The 23,724-nt window shown below is 38.5% G+C and overlaps 1 protein-coding gene across 1 annotated transcript in view; it reads left to right on the forward strand.

The window, feature by feature from the left end:
* The window catches only part of LOC132820403 (uncharacterized), a 45,036-nt gene extending 25,352 nt beyond the window's left edge, over positions 1-19,684 (forward strand). The window contains exons 5-11 of the mRNA XM_060832500.1: positions 6,650-6,763; positions 9,857-10,030; positions 13,601-13,690; positions 16,012-16,210; positions 16,451-16,537; positions 17,082-17,258; positions 19,302-19,684. Coding sequence (XP_060688483.1) covers positions 6,650-6,763; positions 9,857-10,030; positions 13,601-13,690; positions 16,012-16,210; positions 16,451-16,537; positions 17,082-17,258; positions 19,302-19,306 — 846 coding nt within the window. The 3' untranslated portion in view covers positions 19,307-19,684. The remainder of the gene's footprint in view (positions 1-6,649; positions 6,764-9,856; positions 10,031-13,600; positions 13,691-16,011; positions 16,211-16,450; positions 16,538-17,081; positions 17,259-19,301) is intronic.
* The last annotated feature ends 4,040 nt before the right edge of the window (positions 19,685-23,724 follow it).

Raw genomic sequence — 23,724 nt, forward strand, 5'->3', positions numbered from 1 at the left:
GGCCTATTTTGACAGAACTACATTAGTCAAACTACAGAGGATTACGGCACTGTGGTCTGCACTAAATTCCGTGCTCACGCAGATGGCAAAGAAGGAACTGGCTTTTGCAAAGCAAAGATTATACGAGCATGGTGACAAGCCAGGCAAATACTTAGCATACCTTGCCAGAAAGAGAAGTGCCCCACAAACCATTACAGCAATTAGGGAAGAGTCTGGGAACCTAACATGTGATTCTAAAAAGATTAATGTGGCATTCCAGAGATTCTACTCTAAGTTATATCAGTCTGAGAATTGTGAGGAGGGGCAGGCCAAAATGGAATCCTTTTTTAGAGATCTGAAGCTCCTGGGTGTGACTCCCAAACAACAGTCCTTTCTCAATGCCCCATTATCAGAGCAAGAAGTGCAGGAAACTGTGAGGCAGCTTCATAGTGAAAAGGCGCCCGGTTCGGATGGACTTTCCAGTGAATTCTATAAGGAATTTATAAGTATACTGTCAGGCCCGATGCTGAATATGTTTAATGATTCATACAGTCATGTTTGTCTCCCACCAACTCTGAGAGAGGCCAATATTTCACTTATCCTTAAAAAAGGGAAGGATCTGGAAGACTGTGCTTCAAACAGGCCCATCTCACTCTTAAATGTGGACTTTAAGATCCTTTCTAAGGCTCTTGCGTTAAGGCTAGAAACTGTGTTACCTTCTATTATTAAAGAGGATCAGACAGGCTTCATAAAGGGTCGCAGATTCTCCAATAATGTTAGGAGGCTGCTTAACATAATTCAAGCATGCCAACAGCAGTCAATACAGGGATTGGTGATTTCTTTAGATGCAGAGAAGGCATTTGACCAAGTTGAGTGGCCGTACCTTTTCTATACTCTAGACCGGTTAGGTTTTCATAAGATGTTTTCATAAGATGGGTAAAGGTTCTCTACAGTGTACCTTTCGCTGCGGTCATTATCAATGGGGTACGATCAAGCAATTTTAATATTTCTAGGGACTGTTCCCTTTCACCATTACTTTTTACATTGGTGATTGAACCGTTGGCAGAGGCCATTCGTGGGGATCTCAATATATCAGCTCCAGAAGTGGGGTCAAAATTACGTAAGATCTTGCTGTATGCAGATGAAGTTCTAATTGTCTTGACAAATCCAGCAGTTTCAGTGCCTTGCCTGATACCATGCATTCACGCGTTTGGCGTTTTTTCAGGGTATAAGATTAATTTTGCTAAATCAGAGGCTACGCCTATGGGTGGTCTTACGAAAGAGTTGGCTCTTGAGAGTGACTATAGATTCCCATTTAGGTGGTCACAGGGGGGTTTTGTGTATTGGGGCATATTCATTACTCCAGTTCTGGATTGGCTGTTCAAAGCCAATTTTACTCAATTATTTGAAAAAATTAAACAAGACCTCCAAAGATAGGAGGCACTTCCAGTCTCATGGTTGGGTCGGATAGCGCTTATTAAGATGAATATTCTCTCTCATTTGCTTTACTCTATACATATGCTCCCCCTGATTTTCAATAAACAAACACTCAGGAGACTAAACAGTTGGTTCAGCTCCTTTATCTGGCACCATAAACGGCCCCTCATTAAATTAGCCAAACTGCAGTTGCCTCACAGATTGGGGGGAGTAGACCTTCTGGACATTAAAAATTATCAATTAAGCTCACTTTTGACCTACATAAGTGATTGGGTTTGTGGGGACCCTCTTTCAATATGGCTACATATCGAAGTCTCCCAGGCAAGGTGCCCCCTTACCAGTTTGCTGTTTTTGGACAAGGTGAGGACAGTTAGGAAATATTGCCATAACCCAATAGTCATCAATACTGTTAAAGCATGGAGGGTAATTCGGCAGAGGGAAGGTAATATTGGCACCTTTAGTGGGTATGCTGAGTTTTCAACCAGGTATGATAGATTCAGGATTTAAACGTTGGGCAGCTAAGGGTATATCTTGCATGGATGATTTATTTGAGGGAGATGTAATGATGTCCTTCAATCAGTTAGTACGGAAGTACGAGTTACCTAATTGAGACCTCTTTTGTTTTTTTTCAAGTTAGGGATTTTATTCAAGAAGGGACCACACTTTTGACTGATCCCTACAAATCTGACAAAGAAAGAGGGGTACTAAGGGCTAAGAGTACACTCTCTGTCAGTACTTTATATCACCAATTGGGGGGTGCCACCTCAGATGAGTCTGATTGACTCTGCAACATGAGGGAAAGAGAGCTGGGTGTTGAAGTTTCTTAGAGGCATGGGAGGCTATTTGGGAGAATGCAAGGAAGATATCAATTTGCAATAGGACCCATGCTTTACAGTTGAAGATTCTCCACAGGGTCCACTTACCCCCAGACCGTTTGTCAAAATTTAAACCAGGGGTATCTTCAGCATGCCCCAAGTGCAAGGTCTGTACGGGTACTCTTACTCATTGTCTTTGGTCTTGTGACAGGCTTCAAACATATCGGAGCGCTGTGGTGGGTGCAATGGCGAGGATTTTAGGTGTAGGAGAAGGACCCTATTTCACTCCTTTTGGGCCTACCCATTATATTTCCTGCAGACTCGCATAAGGCAAAACTTTTCAATATTCTTACATTCTGTGCAAGGAAGAATATCTTGCTAGGTTGGATATCAGAAAACCCCCCCAGGCCTGTCGGGTTGGTGGAAGATTGTTATGGAGTATATTCCACAAAACTGAGAATTTTTCACACTAACAAGGGATTTTATATAGCCGTAACAATTGTGTTTCATGAGTCCAATATCCAGGGAGGAGGAACTGTGAATGTATGAGAGTTTTGTTTGGCTGGGCTGAGTTAATACTATTTATTTGTTTGTTGTTAGGTATTTATTTAGTTAGTTAAATAGCTAGTTTAGTTTTTTTTTATTTTATACTTCTGTATATATGTTTATACATTCGTATAGGAAGGTGGGAATTTTTTTTATTATTTGGGTTTAGTTTTGTCCTATTTTTGTACTGTTTTGAATTGCATTGCTTTATATTTGTTGTAATATTTAAAAATCTATTTTTTCTTAATAAAAATATATTATAAAAAAAACAGCATTTAAAGTGTTGGCAATGTAATCACATTACAGCCAATACAAGCTTTGAAAGTTTGTGCTTTAGAAACAGGGTCCCCAATTCATCAATCATATTACAATGAGTTTGCATTGAGAAAATGCATGCTATAGCATGTATACATGCTTTCTGTTTCACTAGGATCACTATCCAAACCTCAATCTGACTGACAGACCTTGGACTGTGGGGAGCACTGAGGCAGAGTCTGTAGCCCAAGGATGTGTGTTAGTTTCCTTTTGTTGAGGTCGAGATCACAAGTTTTGGAGTCTAGGCACAAGCTGGATTGGAGAATTGCAGGATGTATGTGTGAGGCCAGAGACAGTTTGAGGCCAAAATAGGGGGTCAGAGGTGTATTGGGGTATGCTTTCATGGGGTGGACAGAATATCATGGGTGAGACAGGATCTGACCATAGGTCGGGTGCATCTGATCAAGGAGAAGTCAGCATGTTTGTTTACAAAGCCAGGGTGGGAGAGGGGAACTTTCCATTTTTGGTGTGCAGTCCATGATAGGAACGTACTAGCACAAAACTTCCCTTACCTTCCTTCAACTGCTGTTTCCCTGTTGGAGTGAAACTAGAAATACATATAAAACCTGAGGTAATGCAGCCGCAGTGAAGAATCAAAATGAACAACCTGCCTTCGTGACAGGTTTATTGCCTAATGGGTTTCAGTCTCAGTCAAAACTTGAAGTTATCTGAGTTTGATGTCATCTAGACTTGTTTTGAGATTTTATTATTTTTTCGCATCCTGCCAGATACAAATCCATCCACTTTTTTGGAAGTTAGGGTTCCCTGCAGTATCACTGATAACACACTGTGAAGTGTCAGCCTAGAATCTGTGCTCAACGGCTGGAGTGCACCTTAAACCCACTGTTTTATTACTAATTGACAAAGTTGCCCCAAAAGAGAGGTACCTTCAGTTTAACATGAGTGGAAATTATTAGATTATCCATCCACTGTCTGCCCCACCTCTTTATTTTTTTCAATTGAATACAAAATATCTTTTAAAATTCCACAAGCAGAGTTTGAGGCATGTTGATGAAATCTCTCACAGAATTCTCTTCAAATCCAGAAGGAATTTGTAATCTAGATTATAGTTAATCTGGATCTCAGTTAATTTACTCCTAATTGAGTTCATTCGAAGTAAACAAATAGTAGTTAAGCAGCAGTTCCCTTAATGGTTTGGTGCATTGAAAATAAACAAAATATTGTCTGTTGTGTGAAGTGATATTGTTTGAAGTAAATGAATTTAGAAGAATTATTAGCTAAGTGCTGAATGGTACCCATTTGCGGGCAGGGATTAGTGATGTGCAAGTTGCTTGTCCCCCTTCCCATGGAAACAGTGGGAAATGGCTGCTCTATTTGGTGAAAATTGAAAGAAAAGGCATTGATAATGTACAATAAATGCCTAGTAATGAAATTAATTAAAGGAAGTTCCTAATCGATAAGGAAAAAGAGAAAGTTTGAGGACAATGAATCCAAGAAGTGAAAGAAAACATACAACTCTGGATTGTGACCAGCAGAAAATTACTTTCTGTTGATATATGTGCTGATATAGAGAATGCTTGTTCCCCCTTCTCACTGAAACAGGCAGCAATCAAATTTTGTGCAACTTCCTGATTTTACTGCTTTCAGTATGCAGCCTGACAGGGCTCATGTTGCTGGCTGAGAGTTTGCTCAATGGAGGGAGGTTGCAGCATGTGGGACATGCAAGTTATAGTGACTGAAACAAGGTCAGATGGAGCTCATAGAATATGCGTTCCTTGATTGGGGCTGTTAATCTGATTCAATCAGGGAGCCCTGGCTGACAGATATAAACAGTAGTGCCAGTCATTCTGTTCACTCTGAAGGAGCTGGATCCACATGTAAATAAAAGGTGACTTGGTGATGGGATACCGGCCTCTGTGGAGCTATTTCATAGGGTGTTCCAGTCAGCTTCTCCCTCTTAAAAACAAGTCTGTCCCTCTTAAGCAAAACTGCTGATGGCCAGCAAAGAGAAAACATAGTGCTAGGGCAGGAGGAAAGAGAGAGCTTCACTATTGGTGGATGTGCGCTGAGGGCCCATCTGGCTGGTGGGTAGGAGAGAGAGAACTTACATTTTTACAGGAGTTCAGGAGGTTCTGAATCATTGTCTTCTGAAGGGATTGGGATGGGTGGCTAGGGAGGTGACTCCTGCAGACTTGCTCAGAGAACTTGGCAGCAATGCCAGAATAAGGCTGGTTAAAGTCAGTGAACGCATCTCACCCATAACGATTCCAACCACCCCGCCCCCCCCCCCCCCACACACACACACACACACACACAACGCATAACTCACCCATCTGTCATTGCTAGCACTCATTAAAATGCAAAAGACATGTAAACACCCAGCAGGGTCTGATGACACCTTCATCCTCTCCATGCCATGTGTTTGTCTAACTGGATGTGTTGTTGGATAAAAATGTTGCCATGATGAAAGATAAAGAATAAACAAAGCCAGACATCAAGAATGCTTCAAAAGCCAAATGATGCCAAAAAGACAAAGTTAAGGCATGCTATCTGAATACATTCACAATACAGTGAATAATCTAAAGGCAGAAATAGAGAAATATAATTACTATCACAGGAACTTGGCTGCATAGTGACCAGGACCGGGAACTGAACATTTGAGATATACAACATTTAGGAAGGAAGCACAGACAAGAAGGAAAAGGGGACAGAGTAAGACTGATAATAAGTGACCACAATATGAAAGAAGTTTGCATTATGTTTGAAAGTGAGGTGGTCCATTCTGAAGCAAATGCTTTAAATTTGAAGAAGGGTAATGATAAAAACATGAGGCACAAACTGGTTGAGGTGGATCGGCAAAGTACATTAAAATGTACAACCGTACCCAGGCAATGGATAGGCCTTAAGTATCTTTTGCACGATGTACAGCAACTATATGTTTCTTTCAGAGTGTATAAGTTCAAATAAAAAGTCAATCAACCATGGCTAACAAAGGAAATTCAGGATTGTTAATGATCAAAAGAAATTGCAGTAATCCTGAGGATTGGGAGGTTTGTAGACTAATGGAGGACTAAGAAAGTAATAAGGAAAGGGAGAATAGAATATGAATGCAAATTAGTAAAAGGAAACATAAAAACATGTAAAAGCTTCTATAGGTACATATAAAGGAAATGCTTGGCTAAAACGAATCCGGGTCCATTGCAAACAAAGTCAGAAGAATTTATAATGGCAAGTAGTGGGGGGGTTAGAGAAACTAAATTGTTACTTTGTGTCTCTTTTCACTGACAAAATACCAGAAGACACCCAAAACTAGAGATCCAACTGGTGATGGAGAATGAGGAATTGAAGAAAATTAGCATTAGTAAGAAGGTTGTACTGGCAAACATTAGAGGGTTGAAAGTTAATAAACTCACAGGACTTAATCTACTACATCCCAGAGTTATCAGGAAGGTGGCTATAGAGTTAGTCAATGAATTGGTGCTTACCTTCGAAAATTTTATCCTTATGTTTAGTAAATGTGGATGTAAGCATTTACTTGTTGCAATTAGGATATTGTTCACTTCTGTTTCACTGCCTTTTTCTTAACCTACATTTAGAAGATTAACATCATGCAGGGTAACATCACCCATATCAGAGAAAATCTGAATTTAATGCAGGCTAAGTGTGAAGAGTTTGCTGGAAATGTGGAAGACAAGTCAACTGATAACCAGGTAATAACATATATGTTTACTTCATTATTTGCTAGGACAGTTAGAAATATCCTAAGTTCTGCACTAACAAAGTTTGATGCACAAGGCTATAGACTTACAAGTTAATAAAATGCTGCATATTATAATCAGCAAATTGTAAAGATCGTAATGATCTGCTATTAGATTTCATCCAACATTGTGATTAAATGGAATGACTGCTAGAAATTTTGCAATGTCTATTTAAAATTGTCAGTATTTGGCATTATGAGATACTTTGTGCCTTTTATTTGCTGATCATATTGTAACTAATTCTGCAGTACAGATTGCCTTCCAGTAAATGCATAACTTAAAAGAATAATTGCAACTAAGTGATTTGTTCTGGTAATGAAGCCATTCATTTGATTAAAAAGTAAATGAACTACAAATTCTCCCCCAACTATCATTTAGTTGAATGATCACCCATCAGAAATATAAACCTTTTGCAAGCCTTTTATTATTCACAATCTTCAGACCAATCAATGTTTCACCAAAAAGTTGTTAAAACATAAAATATATGGATTGCCAAATGGAAGAAAGATGGCAAGAGCATTAACTGACAAAGATATTACTTTTATGTGATAAAGTACAGTGAGATTTTACTCTGGACATAGCAATGGCACAATTTTACAAGCATTTCATATTGTAACAGGAAAAATTATTGATTGAAGTGATTATGAATCTAACTTGCAGCATCAATAAAATATAATTACTATAGATTTGAAACAGGCAACTATTCAGTGGAGAAATATTGGTGTCACAAATGGAGCAATTAATTACACATGCTCAGATCTTTAGAACATTCTAACACACCATATAGCCCATGAATTATTTTGAGATATAGTCAGCTTGGCAGCCCATTGTTCACAGCATGGTCTCACCAATAGAAATAGAATAAATGGCTAAATGTTGGCAATATCGAGCGAACGATAAATACTAGCCAGCTCACGGGTAGAACTGAGCTCTTCTCTCAGTTGTGCTTTTGGATTATTAATGTCTACAAGGTAGATGGGACCTTGATTTAACACTTCATTTGTGAGGCATCATCTCCATTAATACTGCACTGAGATTATATTGTTAAGTGTCTGAAATGAAGTTTGAATCAATGACTTTCCAATTCAGAGTTAATTGCACCACCGTTTGATCAGGATTGAGATTGGGATGGTTTGGCGATGTGGTGGTGAGAAAAACAGGTGAAATAGCTCTGATGGGTAATTGGACAAACACTTACCTCCTGGATTCAGCAGATCTTGCCTATTTTTAGCCATCTGAGGACAGGAAAACCCATTGCTTTAATTTTCTGTAAAACAATGGCTCAGCATAAAACACAAAGTTGCCCAAACCCAGCTTTGTTCAGGCTGGAAGTGAGGGGATTGGGTCAGAATTCAGATTTTTAACAAGTGAGTGACCTAGCTGACCCAAATTAAACTGATTTTGAAAATTAAAGTTCTCCCCAAATATGCTCGTCCCAAAGTACCAAAATATTAAATGCAAATATTGCCACTACTATTAAGTTGTATTATTAGAGTCCGATTTCCTCATTTGTGGTAACAGTTCAGGTATAATTTCTGAGCCTTTAAACAATTCAATCATGCTTTTATCAGTTCAAGTAGCATTAAATCTGGGGAAAATTGTCTGATTTTCTCATTATTTTTGCTCCTAAAGTGTAATAATCATTTCTCCTTCATTGTGATTTGGACAAGGTAGGTAATTAGGAAATACGTGACATATATAGTATAATTTGGATAATGAGGTTTATCCATTTTGGTAGCAAAAACGGGAAGGTAGATTATTATCTACATGGCGATAGATTGGGAAAGGGGAGGTGCAGTGAGATCTGAGCATTCTTGTGCTGAAAATAAGGATGTAGGTGCAGCGGGCGGTGAAGAGGGGAAATGGTGTGTTGACCTTCATTGCAAGTGTATTCAAGAACAGGAGCAGGGCTGTCCTGCTGCAACTGCACAGGGTCTTGGTAAGACAACACCTGGAGTATTGTGTTTAGTTTTGGTCTCCCCACGCAAGGAAGGATGTTCTGGCTATCGAGGGAGTGCAAATGAGGTTTATCAGGCTGATTCCTGGGATGGCAAGACTGATGTACAGGATCAGTAGGATTATATTCATTCGTGTTTAGACGAATGAAGGGGAATGTCTTAGAAATTTATAAAATTTTAACAGTTTTAGACAGAGTAGATGTGGGAAGAATTTTCTGAGTTGCCAGGGAATCCAGAACCTGGGAGAAAGTGAGGACTGCAGATGCTGGAGAAGGGCTCATACCCGAAACGTTGATTCTCCTGCTCCTTGGATGCTGCCTGACCTGCTGCGCTTTTCCAGCAACACATTTTCAATCCAGAACCTGGGGTCACAAAGTAACAGTAGTCCACTGCAGACTTAAATGAGGAAGAACTGCTTCAGCCAGTTAGTAGATAGCCTTCCACAGGAAACTGTTGAGCTCTAAACATTGAAGACTTTCAAGAAATATATAGGATGACAGATCCCAGGTTACGGAGAGAAAGTGGGAACAAGGTAATGAATTGGATGATCAATATGATCATATTGAATGGCAGAACAGGCTTGAACGGCTGATTGATCTACCCCTGCTGCTGTATTCTATGTTTCTATTGCAAATGGAAAGAGGTAGACCATTGAAAAGAAAGATACAGGATGAAAATACTGTCTACATTCTGCCTCACAAATAACAATATTCATTCATTGATCTGACTCATGGATAGTATAGATACTAGTGTGTGTATGTATATAATGTATAGATATAAGTGTATATTGTACAAAAACGGACTTACATTCACATGGAAACAAAAACAGAAGTTGCTGGAAAAATTCAGCAGGTCTGGTAGCATCTGTGAAGAGAAATCAGAGTTAACGTTTCAGGTTCTGAGGAAGGATCACCAGACCTTAAACAGCAACTTCTGTTTTTGTTTCTGATTTACGGCATCAGCAAGTTCTTTTGGTTTTTAGGTGTACTCAGACTGGACTGATGTCAAAATGTATTTTTCCATAAACTATTTTTTCTGATACCAGGAGAAGTTAATAATAATATTGATGTATTTCTGCTTTGTTTAGGAGCTTTCCAGACTGTACAAATTGGTGCGGAAACTGAATGTGTCTACAGTTTCCAGTACCCTGGAAATAAAGGATGAAATTCATGAACTTCGCAATTTAACAGCTGAACTCACCCAACAATTCAGGTCCATGGAAACAAATCTGCATTATCTTAGAGAGCTGACAAACACACAGGTTTAGTATCATATTTCATGACCATTTCTTTAGAGAGTGCTGTTGATATTAGTGGAATGTTATAGTTTACCTTCGAACTAGATAAACCAATCAGAGCTCATATGAGAATATCCCAACAGATGACTAATGGAATCAAGTTAGTTGCTCTATAGAAGATGGATTGGACAGTAAATGAATAAGCATGTTGAGAGAAAGAGGCAGGGGAGTGAGATGAGTCTACTATCTCTCTATAACACAAAGTGGAGGCTTTATTCAGACATTAAATAAACAGGAAGAAACCAGGAGGTGGGAACTATAAAGATCTCAAATTGAAGCTGGTGAGACCATTGAATCCTTAAGGTAGAAACTAACATTTAATAAGAAATGAAAAGGCCCAAGTGCTGTGCTGTAAAGTCACTTAGCTTTTGCTCAAAGCCATCCTCTTCTTCCTCTATGTATCAGGTCACAGGAAGCCTGGGAAACCTGGCCAGCCAGTATTAAACCAAGAAAACAGGTTAAATCTGAGGCTGTTGGCATTTTAGTATTTAACTGTTTCACATTAACTCCACCGCCCAGCTCCCACCCCTAGCAATCCAATCCCAACATATCTTCCCACCTCCTGCTCATCTTGCCCAAGACCAGTAAGGTGGTACAACCCCACATCTTTGGGAACCATGGCATCTTTTCTTCAATAGAAAGGAGGTTAGGTTGGTAATGAATTAGGAAATCCAGTTAACAGAAAATGCCAAAGACATTCTATAAATTCATTAAGGACAAAAGAGTAACAAGGAAGAGGATAGGGTCCTTAAAGGTCAACAAGGTCATCTATGTGTGGAACCATAGGAGATGGGTGAGACACTAAGTGAACATTTTGTGTCTGTATTTACCCTGGAAAAGGACATGGAAGCTAGGGAACTTGACAAAATAAATAGTAATGCCATGAAAAGTGATCATATTACAGAACAGGAGATGCTGGAGGTCTTAAAATGCATAAAGGTAGATAAATCCCTGGGATCTGATCAGGTGTTTCCCAGAATTTGTGGGAAGCTAGGGTTGCTGTAACCCTTGCTGAGATATTTGTATCATCAACAGCCAGGGGTAAGATGCCAAAAGATTGAAGGTTTTCTAAAATAGTCCAATCAATTAAGAAAGGCTGTAAGGAAAAAAAACAGGGAACTATAGGCCCGTGAGTCTGACGTCAGTGATGGGCAAATTGTTGGAAGGAATCCTGAGGGATAGAAATTATATGCATCTGGAAGAGAAAGGATTCATTAGGGATAGTCAACATGGCTTTGTGTGTGGGAAATTGTGTCTCACTAACTTGATTGAGTTTTGAGTTTTTTGAAGGGGTGACAAAGAAGATTGATTAAGGCCGAGCGGTATGTCATGTATAGATATATTTCAACAAAGCATTCAACAAGATTCTGCATGGTAGACCAGTTAGCAAGGTTAGATCACATGGAATCCAGGGAGAGACAGCCAATTGGAAACAAAATTGGCTTGATGTTAGGAGCCAGAGGATGGTGGTAGAAGGTAGAGGTAGAGCTTTTCAGACTGGAGGTCGATGACCAGTGGTTTGTTACAAAACTCTGTGCTGGGCCCCCTGCTTTTCGTCATTTATATAAAGGATTTGTATGTGAGTAAAAGAGGTAAGGTTAGTAAGTTTGCAGGTGACACTAAAATAGATGGTGTACTGGAGAGTGAAGAAGGTTATCTCAGAGTACAACAGGACCTTGATCAAATGGGCCAATGGGCTGAGGTGTGACAGATGGAGTTTAATTTAGGTAAATGTGAGGTGTTGCATTTTGGTAAGGCAAACCAGGGCGAGACTTAGAGTCATAGATTGTGCAGCATGAAAACAGATCCTTTAGTCCAATTTGTTCAGGCCAACCATGTTCCCAAATCAAACTAATCCCACTTGCCTGCATCTGTATCCCTAAAAAACACGTGGAGAGTCCTTGACATTGATTCAACTTCCTCAGAGCCAGCTCCCGGAGTAAACAGAACCTCCACCACTCCTGTTTTTATCTGTCAGCCACCCTGCAGGTGAATGATGGCCAGTTGTTTGTAACCAATACTCATGGAAGCCCGTGAATTGCAGAAGATGCTCGCAGTTTTTCTATCATTGTCCCTGTGTTTGACAAATGAACTCTATTCACATCGAACCACTTTAAGTGGGCATCCACAATGACTAAAAACATTGAGCTAATGAAAGGTTGACATGTAACCGAGTCCAGGATTTACCCAGCCATTCCCATGAATGTGGGGGAGCTGCTGGTTGTATCCTGAGTACTGCCACACAAATGCAGCTAAGTCTGCATCCAATCCTGACCACCAGCATAATATTCATCTCTCCTTTAAAAAAATTTTCTTCAGATATTTTTCTTGACTCCGGTGATTCAGATCTCTCAGGTTAATGAGCCCTCAGTTCCCTGACCCAGTGGGTATGCTCTACCTGTATAATGGCTAATTTGTTTTGAATTTAAAGGGCCAAGCACAAATCCAGCTCAGCTTAGTTCAAGTGTTGATTTATCCAGGCTCTGAGGTTTGGCCAGGCTATCTAATGGTGCACCAATGGTCATGGAGCTGAGAGAAAGGGTAGTAAAGCAGGCCTGGAGTTATAAGCTTGTAAGTGGAAATTGAGCCCATCTTTTCACATGATATCACTAAGGACAGCAGAAACATTAAGCAGGTGGGGAGTGAGTTAGGTGTAGATCCTCAGGAAAGATCCGGAGATGATGAAGCAGGAGCAGAAGGAAAAGGTAACAATAAAGAAGGGGTCGCTATGATTATACAGGTTGAAATAGAGCAAAGGCAGGTTCCTGAAGTTTGACAGTAAAGGAGAGAAGGTGGATGGCTATGTATTCTGGATCAATTGCTGCAGAGAGATCAAGAAGTGCCTGGAGAGTATTGGACTCTCGCCACAGTTTCAAAGAATGTTATTCGTAACTTGGGCTAGGTTAGTTTTGGTGCTGTGAGAAGAATGGGAACCAGATTGGAAACAGCCAAACTAGGAATTTTCATAAGGTACTTGTATTTAATCTAAATGACTTGGCCTATCCCCACAGGACAAATAGTCCATACTGTGGCAGTTGCATATCAGAATATAAAAGGTCATTTTCTGTGATTGGTTCTGGCATTTAATCCCATAATCACTTTAACAAAAAGAAAGAAACGAAGTGTAGACCTTGTTAAAGAATGAAAGATTTTAATATGTGCATAAAATTGTTATAATGTGCAGTCATTTTTACTCATTTTACCTTGTTTACAGTATTTTAAATGATGAGATAGAAGACAGTCATTGACTAACTTTGATTATTTTGCCTTTGGTTGACTCTGTATTCCTTCTGTCCATCTCAACTCATGACTATGTTGTCCACCTAATCTAACATTCATTGATACAGGGATGTCTGCAGGAAACATCCAAACTGCCACAATATCTTGTTTACAACTTAACAGGATGAATTCACATGCAGATGTAGAATGACATTGTGAAACTTGAAAGTGCCAGTTACTATCAATTGATCTGAAAGCTAGCTATGTTTGTTTCAGATACAGTAAGGTATCCCACTGTGTGTATTTCCTTTTAAGGTTATTGAACTAGACCAGTTTGAAGAATCATTAGAAAGAATGCACAACATGTCAGAAAATTTGAAGTCTCGCCAAAGTCAACTGGAACAGGTTAGTATTGTTTCTTCAAACTATTCCTAAAGTACTTTCAACTAACTAAGTGTAAAAGTTTGATTACTGAACTAGTCACAGATTTTTAGAAACACTTTGTTCGTTGTGTTTTTTTAAAATTAATTTTTGCAATGTGGGCATCATTGGCAAGGCCAGCCTTTATTGTATGTTCCCAGTTGCCCTTACAGGGATGGTAAGGAGCTGCCTTCCTGAACCATTTGATTTAGGTACACCCACAGTGTTGTTATGGCCAAATTTTAGGATTTTGACTCACCGGCAGTGAAGGAATGGGAGTATAATTCTAATTCAGGATGATGTGTGGTATAGACTGTATCTTGAAAGTGATGGTGTTCCTGGATATCTGCTGCCCATGTTTTTCTAGGTGGTAGAGATTGTAGGTTCTGAAAGTGCTTAATGAGTTCTTATTATCTATCTACGAGATGTAAACACTGCTATCATGATACACCAGTTGTCATAGAGTTATACAGCACAGAAATAGATCCATCAGTCCAACTCATCCATACTGACTAGATATCCTAAACTGATCTGGTTCCATTTTCCAGCATTTGGCCCCTTTAAACCCTTCCTAATCGTGTACCCATCCAGATGCCTTTTAAATATTGTAATTGGATGTGCCTCTGCTACCTCATCTGGCAGCTAGTTCCTTCTCTCACCTTAAACCTATTCCTTCTAGTTTTGGACTCCCCTACGCTGAGAAAAAGACCTTGGCTATTCACTCTATCCATGCCTGTCATGATTTTATAAACCTCTTTAAGGTCATCCCTGAGCTGCCAATGCTCTAAGGAAAAAAAATCCCAGCTTATTCAGCCTCTCCCTTTAGCTCAAACCTGCCAATCAGAGCAACATCCTTGTACGTCTTTTCTGAACCATTTTTAATTTAACAACAGGTTTGCTATAGCAGAGTGACCAGAACTGAACATGTATTCTAAAAGTGGCCTCAACAACACTTCCACAACATGACATTCCATGGTGCATTGAACAGTGAAGAAAATTATTTCAGAGTACATCTTGATTAGATGGGCCAATGGACCGAGGAGTGGCAGATGGATTTTATTTTAGATAAATGTGAGGTGGTGTATTTTGGTAAGGCAAACCAGGGCAGGGCTTATACACTTAATAGTACAACCCTGGGAATGCTGTCGAACAAAGATATCTAGGGGTGTAAGTAGGTGCACAGTTCCTTGAAGGTGGAGTCACAGGTAGACAGTTTGGTGAAGAAGGCACTTGACACACTTGTCTTCAATGGTCTGTGATGGTAGGAGTGAATGTGGACAATGGTATGCTGATCAGGTGGAGTACTTTGTTTCTGAACTTGTTGTGCTCTGGAATGTAGCACTCATCCAGTGACCCAGAAAGTAGAAATTCCATTTCAAAGCATTAATCCTTACTAGAGCGCAAGAGAGAATATATTTTGACACCTAACAAGAGATTTTCATTAGCTGGATTGATGGTATCTTTACAATCTCTCAAATAGTAGACAAAAAAATCAAGTCTAAAATCTTCCAATTTTCTGAGTTCAGTTGGACAGACCCATGAAGTCCCTTAACTTTACAGAGCATCCATTGTTGAGTGAGGGTCATAGAAACTACATGGAAATAACAAAGAGTGATTATCCATTTGTATGTATGTTTTGATGTTTTAGCTGCAGAGCCCAAAGACTGAATTAAGACTTGCAATGATACTTACAAAATGATATACTATAATGGCACAACAATACAATACACTTTTCACATCACAAAGTCACTTAAGAGCTTTTTGAAATGCAATCACTGTGGTAATGTATGAATAATCAAATTCAAATTTATGTTATATGCCACTACATTTCTGGAAATTAATTGCCTTCTCTCAAACTAACCATGAATATTGTCTGCAGGATCTTGCAATCTTCCTAAACATAATTATACTGTTATTTTATGGTAACACAGTTTTCCCTTGTCTTAAGCATAATGCACTCATCATTAACCTATGTTGAAGCCAATTGGAATGTTACATTTTTGAGGGGTGCCTTCTACCTTTCTGTTGAACTTCTAGTGGGTGAATCGAGAGCCAGACATTAACCAAAAAATCTAGCTTATTGTGTTAAAGTAGGGGAGACGGCTAACTGGCGAAGACTGCTGATGCACACACGTCAAAATATTTCAGAGCATTGAAGCTACATCACAGTTCAAGTTGAAAATTGTTTAAATTCCTCTTGCCCGGCAATGTAAATAAATATAAATTAATGATTGCTGACTGAAGTATGGTTGCAGTACACGATCACTTGTGCTTCCACATGGTTAGCATCATGTTATCTCTTGTAGGATTTGGATAGCAATTTCCAACAGATCTCACAGTTGAAGGATGAGACTTATCAAAGAGAAGTTGCATTGAACCAAACAAGCCAGCCCTCTGCAACTATGGCGCAACTCCAAATCGAAAGCACTCCATATCCACCACCACAGCAGACAGAAAGTTCCAAAGTCACATCATTAATGAGCCATGAGGATGATGGAAAACTAGGTAACCAATCATGCTGTGATTCTGTTAATGCATAATTTAGAAGTTGAATTATATCAAACACAATTTGTCCCATAAAAATGTAAAACTGCCTTGTAAGTACTTTGTAATTGGATAATCTAAAATGTATTTCAGGCAATAATCAAGATAATACGTTTAAGTCTCACAAATTGTTAAATTAATTTTACGCACTAACCCTACTGCAGTTTCAGTGATACTAAAAATCTATCATTTCACTTTCAGATGTCCAGACACCTGCTACAGAAAACACCTCGCATAAATCTGTGCTCAGAAACATCATTTCAATTCCTTCAATAACAAATTTGAAAGGTGGGAAATATATTAATGTTCAATTTTATATAAAAATTCCTCCTTTAGGAATAATAAAGCCTTTCTTCCGACATACACAAATCACTAAGAAACTATATAGCGTATACAAAAATAAAAATTTATTCGTCAGGCAATTTCGCAAAAGACCAGTCCACATTATAAGCAGTACAAAAGTCAGCATATTTAATTACAATGGAGTTTCATGATGTATTGTACATTTGGTTCACAAAAGCTCATTCACCAGGAGCAACACCATGGGAGATCCAGTAACATGGTAATAAAATGGTCATTAGTTTCATATAATTTAGAGTAACTCTCACTAAGAGTTGACCTTTCTCATTTAACAACTTAACCCAGAGTTTATAAAGTGCATACTCCCATTGAAGAGTTCCAGCTTCCACCAGCTCATATCAGGAAATTGTGATTCCAGATTACATTTTACTATTTTACTGCTTTTGTTTTAAGTATCACAAAGTGACATAAGATTATCGGACACTCCAAAATTAGAAAAACTAATTTTTGACCCATCTTTGTCTTCTAACAGCATTGCAGTCATTTTTCTATGATGCAGACTGGACTGGGCGTGGCTACCTGACGTATAGGGACCTAGTGAATACTCTTGGTCAATGGGCACCAACTGAAGAAAACATTAAACAGTTTGATGAAGATAACAATGACAGATTCTCCTATACAGAGATGATCAATGCTTTAGGACTACAAGGTAAGAATAAGGGAACAATGGTTAGTTATCATTACAGTTCAAGAGAACCTCTTGACAATATTAATGAAAAAACACCCAGCAGGTAACTTGAGGAAAATGATAAATTTTATATCATTATAAATCTTAAAAGTAATTTTTTTCTACATTTTTAATATGTTGACTATTTCACTTTGAATTATTTATAACTTAAATTTATTTAATTTTCTCCATTTATCAAGGTTTGGGGAATAATTAAATATTAGGAATATCCAAATGCATTGTCAACATCAGCAACTGAGAAAGCTGCTGAAGAACTGCCCAGCTTATCACAAAGATGTTCCCCAGTCAGGCTGAACCATCTTCAGCTACATCAGCAATGGTCTTATCATTCATGGGGTTGGAGATCCAAGATGGCGGCGACTCAGCAAGTCTGAGTTTACAGTGCTCTTCCCAAAACCTGGGTAAAGTGAGTTACTCACCCCCACCACACTTACCAAACCACCCAAAAAAATTTTCTAACCTTAATTAGCTGCTTATGGAGTTGTAATTTTATAGTTATGTGTGTTTGTACGTGGCATTGATGCTATCAGATATACTCAGGTATGGGTGGGGAGGGGTGGGGGTGGGGCGCTCACTGTTAACTCTAGCTCGGTATTATATCTAAATCCTATTAAGGAGCGCCCGGGTCAGGGGTGGGACACTGTTTGGGAGAGGATATGGTGGACCTTTAGAAAGGAAGTAAGGCCCCCTGAGAACAAGGGGGAGGATCTCCATTCAAACATGTTTTTTTTTTGTTCTTATTGTTTGGAAATAGTTTCCTTTTTATTATACTGTTATGAGTGTATTAGAGAACATTTTCTCTTGTTTGAAGGATGTAAGTGACTCAACTATACACTCTGGATAATTGTGGATTAGATTAGTAGTTAACTGAGTTTCATTGTTTTTCTTTCTTCTTTAGTATCATTCCTTTGAATTTTGATGATTATATATTTAAGATCTATTTTTATATTAATGTTTGTGCTTGAAAGTTCTGTTTATTTTTGTAAATCTGTCAAAATATTAAATTTCTAATAAAAATATCTTTTAAAAAAAAATCATTCATGGGGTTAGGACTGGGGGCTGTTAAACTGAAGATTATACGGGTTTTTTGAAATTTTCTCAATCTTAGAGAAGCCTATCTGCTCCATAGTGCTTATACACTAAAATCTGGGGAATTAGCATTTTTGACAGCAAAAATTATAGTACATCTCCTGCATCAACAAAATTTACAATTTTGCAAGTAAATTTTTTTGGTTCTAAGTTACGGCAAAACCATTCCCCAAAAAAAAGAGCTCAGACTGTAGTCTTAGATTAAGTGCAGGTTGTAGATGAAGTGGGATCATATTAGACAAATTCATTAAAGGAATTAAAACCTGTGGATGATTCCATTGTAGAGGGTATGGCAGGACCATGCAACAATAGCATTCCAGATGAAGATGGAAAAATTCTTGGTGCTTCATCTTTTTGTAACCTGCACTTTCTATCTGATGTTGCATACCGCTGTGCTCAAACTGAACTAAAGATCTGAACTAAAGATCTGGAAGGTTGATTAGGTTAACATCGGAGATACTCAGGTGCTGATAAGTGTTGAGAAAGTTGCCGATTATATTGAGAGAGGAGATAAAGCTTGGGATTAGACACCAGCTTCACAAAGGCTAAGAATAATTCTTTAAGAAATAGAGAAATATGTCCAGGTTAGCAAACACAATGCCAAGAAGATAAGTAACTATTTAAGCGTTGCGAGACAAAGTTTAATTGAATGGATGACAAGTGAAGAGACAGATTTGAGAGATAAATAATTAGAAGTTCTCAATATTAAAAATGTAGACTATCAAATTTAGTACCTAAAGCAAGGCTGGAAGATGTCAAGGGAAATGTTAATATTATTGGCTTTGTAGAATCCTTGTCTGCTATTATTTGTATGTAAAGAAAAATCCAACATCAAGGATAAATCTACTTTTATTTATGTTGGTTTTTAACAATTTCCATGAATGTGGAGACTTATTTATCATTTTTATTTTCCAGAATAAAGCAGTTGATCAACTTGATCAAGAACAAATGTCTACACAATTATCTTACCACTTCAAAACCAGACTAACACCTATATCAATGCTTTGCACTAACATTAGAAATTTCTACATATAATAGAAATTAAAGAAAAAGTAGAAATTAAAGAAAAAATAGAAATGCTATGATTAGACTCAGATCGTAAACTATTTTAGCAGGGATAAACTCTTCAGTTCGTCGCATCTAATCCAACATTTCTTTGTGATTCAAATGGTTAAAATATTGCAGCTTGCATTTTACAAATATTGTACATTGAATAGTTCCTATATTTAATTTGGAACGCATGTTTTAAAGTTAATGATTGGTTTCATAGTACTTTATTCCAAAATGTGACCAATTTAACAAATAATGATATAAAATTTGCTTTGAAAGTATTTTTTCATTTTATTTGCATCAATAAAAACCTCCTACATGTTACATCTCAAAACATTATGAATGAATTGTGTGTTCTTCACATATATTAACAAACTCTAACAATACAACTGTCTATTTCCCTTGGGTTCTTCCACCCATCCAGAGAAATATCACGATTTTTCCAAAGTTTCTACTGTTCTTCCATCAGTGCTAGGTTCTTTTTTGTCAGTCCTGTTTCCTTAAGAGTCTGTCTTATCACTTTTGACATGACTGGATCAGAATGAAACCTAAGGTCAGTTGAAAAGTCCAAGAATCATATGAACATACATTCCTGTCTAAACTGATAAATTTTGACTCTCTTCTTGGTCATGACATTAGATCATCTCATGTGATAAATTGTTATTTGACTGGTTATCTTAAAAAGTGATCTTAATTATTTTTGAAAATGTCATAGAAATTCTCACTTGCCACACAATAAGCACCAGTAGTGACCATTTCAGCCCAATGAACTATGTGCCTTAAGTAAACTTAGAATTTAAAAACAAATTCCCTGCATTCAGCATATTTATGGTCTCACATTTATTATGACCTGAAATACTCTGTGGTATTTCTATTTCGGTGATGAAAGAAGTCATATAAAACAATATGACAATGGACATTCTGACAAAGATAATTCCAGCCCAACCATCTTCAGTTGCTTCATCAATGGTCTTCCTTCCATCATAAGATCAGAAGTGGGGATGTTTGCCAATGATTGCAATGTTCAGCACAATTTGCACTTTCTCAGACACTGAAGCAGTCCATGTTCAAATGCAACTTGATATGGACGGTATCCAGGTTTGGGCTGACAAGTAGCAAGTAACATTGACATCAAACAAATGGCAGGCTATGATCAATAAAAGACAATCTAACCACCAGCCCGTGACATTCAATGATGTTACCATCACTGAATCCTCCAGTGAAAACATTGTGGGGGTTACCATTGACCAGAGACCATAAACACAGTGGCTCAAGAGCAGGTCAGAGGCTAGGAATATAGTGGTGAATAACTCACCTCCAGACTCTTCAAAGCTTGACCATCATCTACATGGCACAAGTCAGGAGTATGATGAAATACTCCCTGCTGCAGCTCTAGCAACACTCAAGAAGCTTTTCACCATCCAGGACAAAGCAGCCCACTTGATTGACACTACATCCACAAGCAACCATTCCCTCCACCACTGATGCTCAGTCACAGCAGTGAGTACTATCTACAAGATGCACTACAGAAATTCACCAAAGATCATGAAAAGACAGCACCTTCCAAATCCGTCACCACTTCCACCTAGAAGGACAAAAGCAGCAGGTATATGAGAACCACATTCAAGTTCCCCTCCAAGCCACTCACCATTTTGACTTGGAAATATATCGCCGTTCCTTCACTGTCATTGGGTCAAAATGCTGGAATTTCCTCCCTGATGGCATTGTGGATCAACCCACAGCAGGTAGACTGCAGTGGTTCAAGAAGGCAGTTCACCACCACCTTCTCATTTGGATTTTACGTTAGGATTAAATCTTGTCACAACATTATGGGCCAAAGGGTCTGTTCTGTGCTGTACTTTTCTATGTTCTATGTTCTCAAAGGCAACTAGAGATGGGCAACATTTGCTGGCCCAACCAGTGATGCCCACATCCCACAAGTGAATTTTTAAAAAATAAATAAATCTGGGCAGCTTATCACTTACATTTGAAGCTCAAACAGGCTGGCTGCTTCTACATTCAGCTGATGACCATGTGAAAACTCCATGACTCTCGTCCATGCAGCTTTGAAATTGACCATTTGATGTTCCATTGTGCTCTAGGCTTTTCTGCAGATCCCCATGAAAACTGATTGTGGACTTATTAATTAGATGGTCTTTTTTTTTGCATATTGCCAGACTTAAAGCTTAGAAGCTAACAATGTAAAAACCTATTAATACAGCACTTTTTTTTGTTTTAAGAACACATTTTAAGGGTATAATTTTAGGGTGAGAAGGGAGAAAATGGGACCTGAAAGGGCAACCTTTCACACAGAGGGTGGCTCTGAACTGCAGTTACAACATTTGGACAGGTACATAAAGAGGAAAGCTTTAGAAGGAAATGGGTCAAATGCAGGCAAATGGGATTAGTTTAGTTAGGGAAACTTGGTTGCCATGGACAAGATGGAAGTGAAGGGTTTTTTTCTGTGCTCTATGACTTGATAATAGTACACATTAAGAAACCAGTTACATTATCTATTGACCATACTTTCGTTAAGCAAGTAAAGTAAATCCAAATTATGATCTCATTGTAAAGACTATAAAGAAATAAAATTATACTACAACAGGTTCAAATAAAATGATTTGTACATGTCAAAATATATTGATAGGGTTTGAATACCATGAAGCAAATGGAAAACTGGGATTGAAAAATAAACTAATACAGGTTACTTATTAACACATGTTCTTTTTAAGCTCCAAAAACTTTGCTAACCTCGACAACAAATAACATATTTTTATTAACTAAATACACTTTATATTGATCCAACTGGGCCTATATCCAAATCAAAGATTCAAATAGTTTTGTCACACTCCCCCATGATTACTGATATGGTTTAGTGCACAGATCATGTCTTGATGGAGCGAAGAAGTCTTCTAGCAAAAAGAGGAATGTCAATGGTTAACTACCATTTTTTTAATAGAAACCTGTTCAATACCATTTGATCACATAAGATAGGAGCAGAATTAGGTCATTCAGCCTCTTGAGTCCCCTCTGACATTCAATCATGGTTGACTGTTCACAGCCCCAGATTCCTGCCTTCACCCTTAACCCTTGTTCCCCTAACTAATCAAGGACATAACTATCTCTGTCTTAAATATATGCAGTGACCTGGCCTCCACAGTACATTCCAGCAATAAGTTCCATAGATAGACCACACTCAGGCTGAAGAAAGTCCTCCTCATCTCCAACCTAAATGTTGTTCCTTCATTCCGAGGCTGTGCTCTTGGGTCCTAGTCTCTCCTACTAATGGAAACATCTTCTTCATGTCCACTCTATCCAGTGGTTAGTTTCAATGAGATTCTCCCTCTCCCCTCTAAACTTTATTGAGTACAGACTGAGAATCCTCAACCATTCTTCATATGACGAGCCCTTCATCCCTGGGATCATTCTTGTAAATCTCCTCTGTACTTCCTCCAAAGCCAACACACCTTCTTCAGATATGGGGCCTGAAACTGCTCACAATATTCAAAATATGATCTGACCAGAGCCTTGTATAGCTGCAGTTCATTCTATTCTTGTATTCTAACACTCCCAAAATGAATGTAACATTGCATTTGCCTTCCTAAATACCAACTGAACCCACACGTTAAGAGAATCCTGAACTAAAACTCCTAAATCTCTTTGTGCTTCAGATTTTCAAAACCTTTCACCATTTAGAAAATTGTCCGTACTTCTATTTTTCCTACCAAAGTGCATTAATTTCCTACATTGTATTCCATCTGGCACTCTCCTAGCCTGTCCAAGTCCTTCTGCAGACTCTCTGCCTCCTCAACATTACCACATATTGTTATGTCATCTGTAATTCATCCAGTTCATTGGTGTAGAACATGAAAAGTTGTGGTCTCAACATAGACCTCTGCACAACTCCACTAGTCACTAGCTACCATCCTGAAAAAATCCCTTTATCCCCACTCTCTGCCTCCTGCCAGTCAGCCAATCCTCTATCCATGCTAATACCTTGCCCCTAAGTGATGGGCTACTAATTCAGCAGCCCCCAGTGCAGCACTTTATCAAAAGCCTTCTGGAAATCTGAGTAGGTCATGTCCACTCACTCTCCTTTGTCTAACTTGCTTATTTACTTCTCAAAGAATTCTAACAGATTTTCCAGGGCCTGACCTTCCTTTGATATATCTGTCCTGTCTCAGCCCCGTTTTCCTGTGCACTTCCAAATAGTCTGCAATCTCTTCCTTAATAATGGACTCTAAAATCTCACCTTATCTTAATTGAGGTCAGGCTAACCAGCCTATAA

Source organism: Hemiscyllium ocellatum, chromosome 1 (genome assembly GCF_020745735.1).
Source record: "Hemiscyllium ocellatum isolate sHemOce1 chromosome 1, sHemOce1.pat.X.cur, whole genome shotgun sequence".
Lineage (NCBI taxonomy): Eukaryota > Metazoa > Chordata > Chondrichthyes > Orectolobiformes > Hemiscylliidae > Hemiscyllium > Hemiscyllium ocellatum.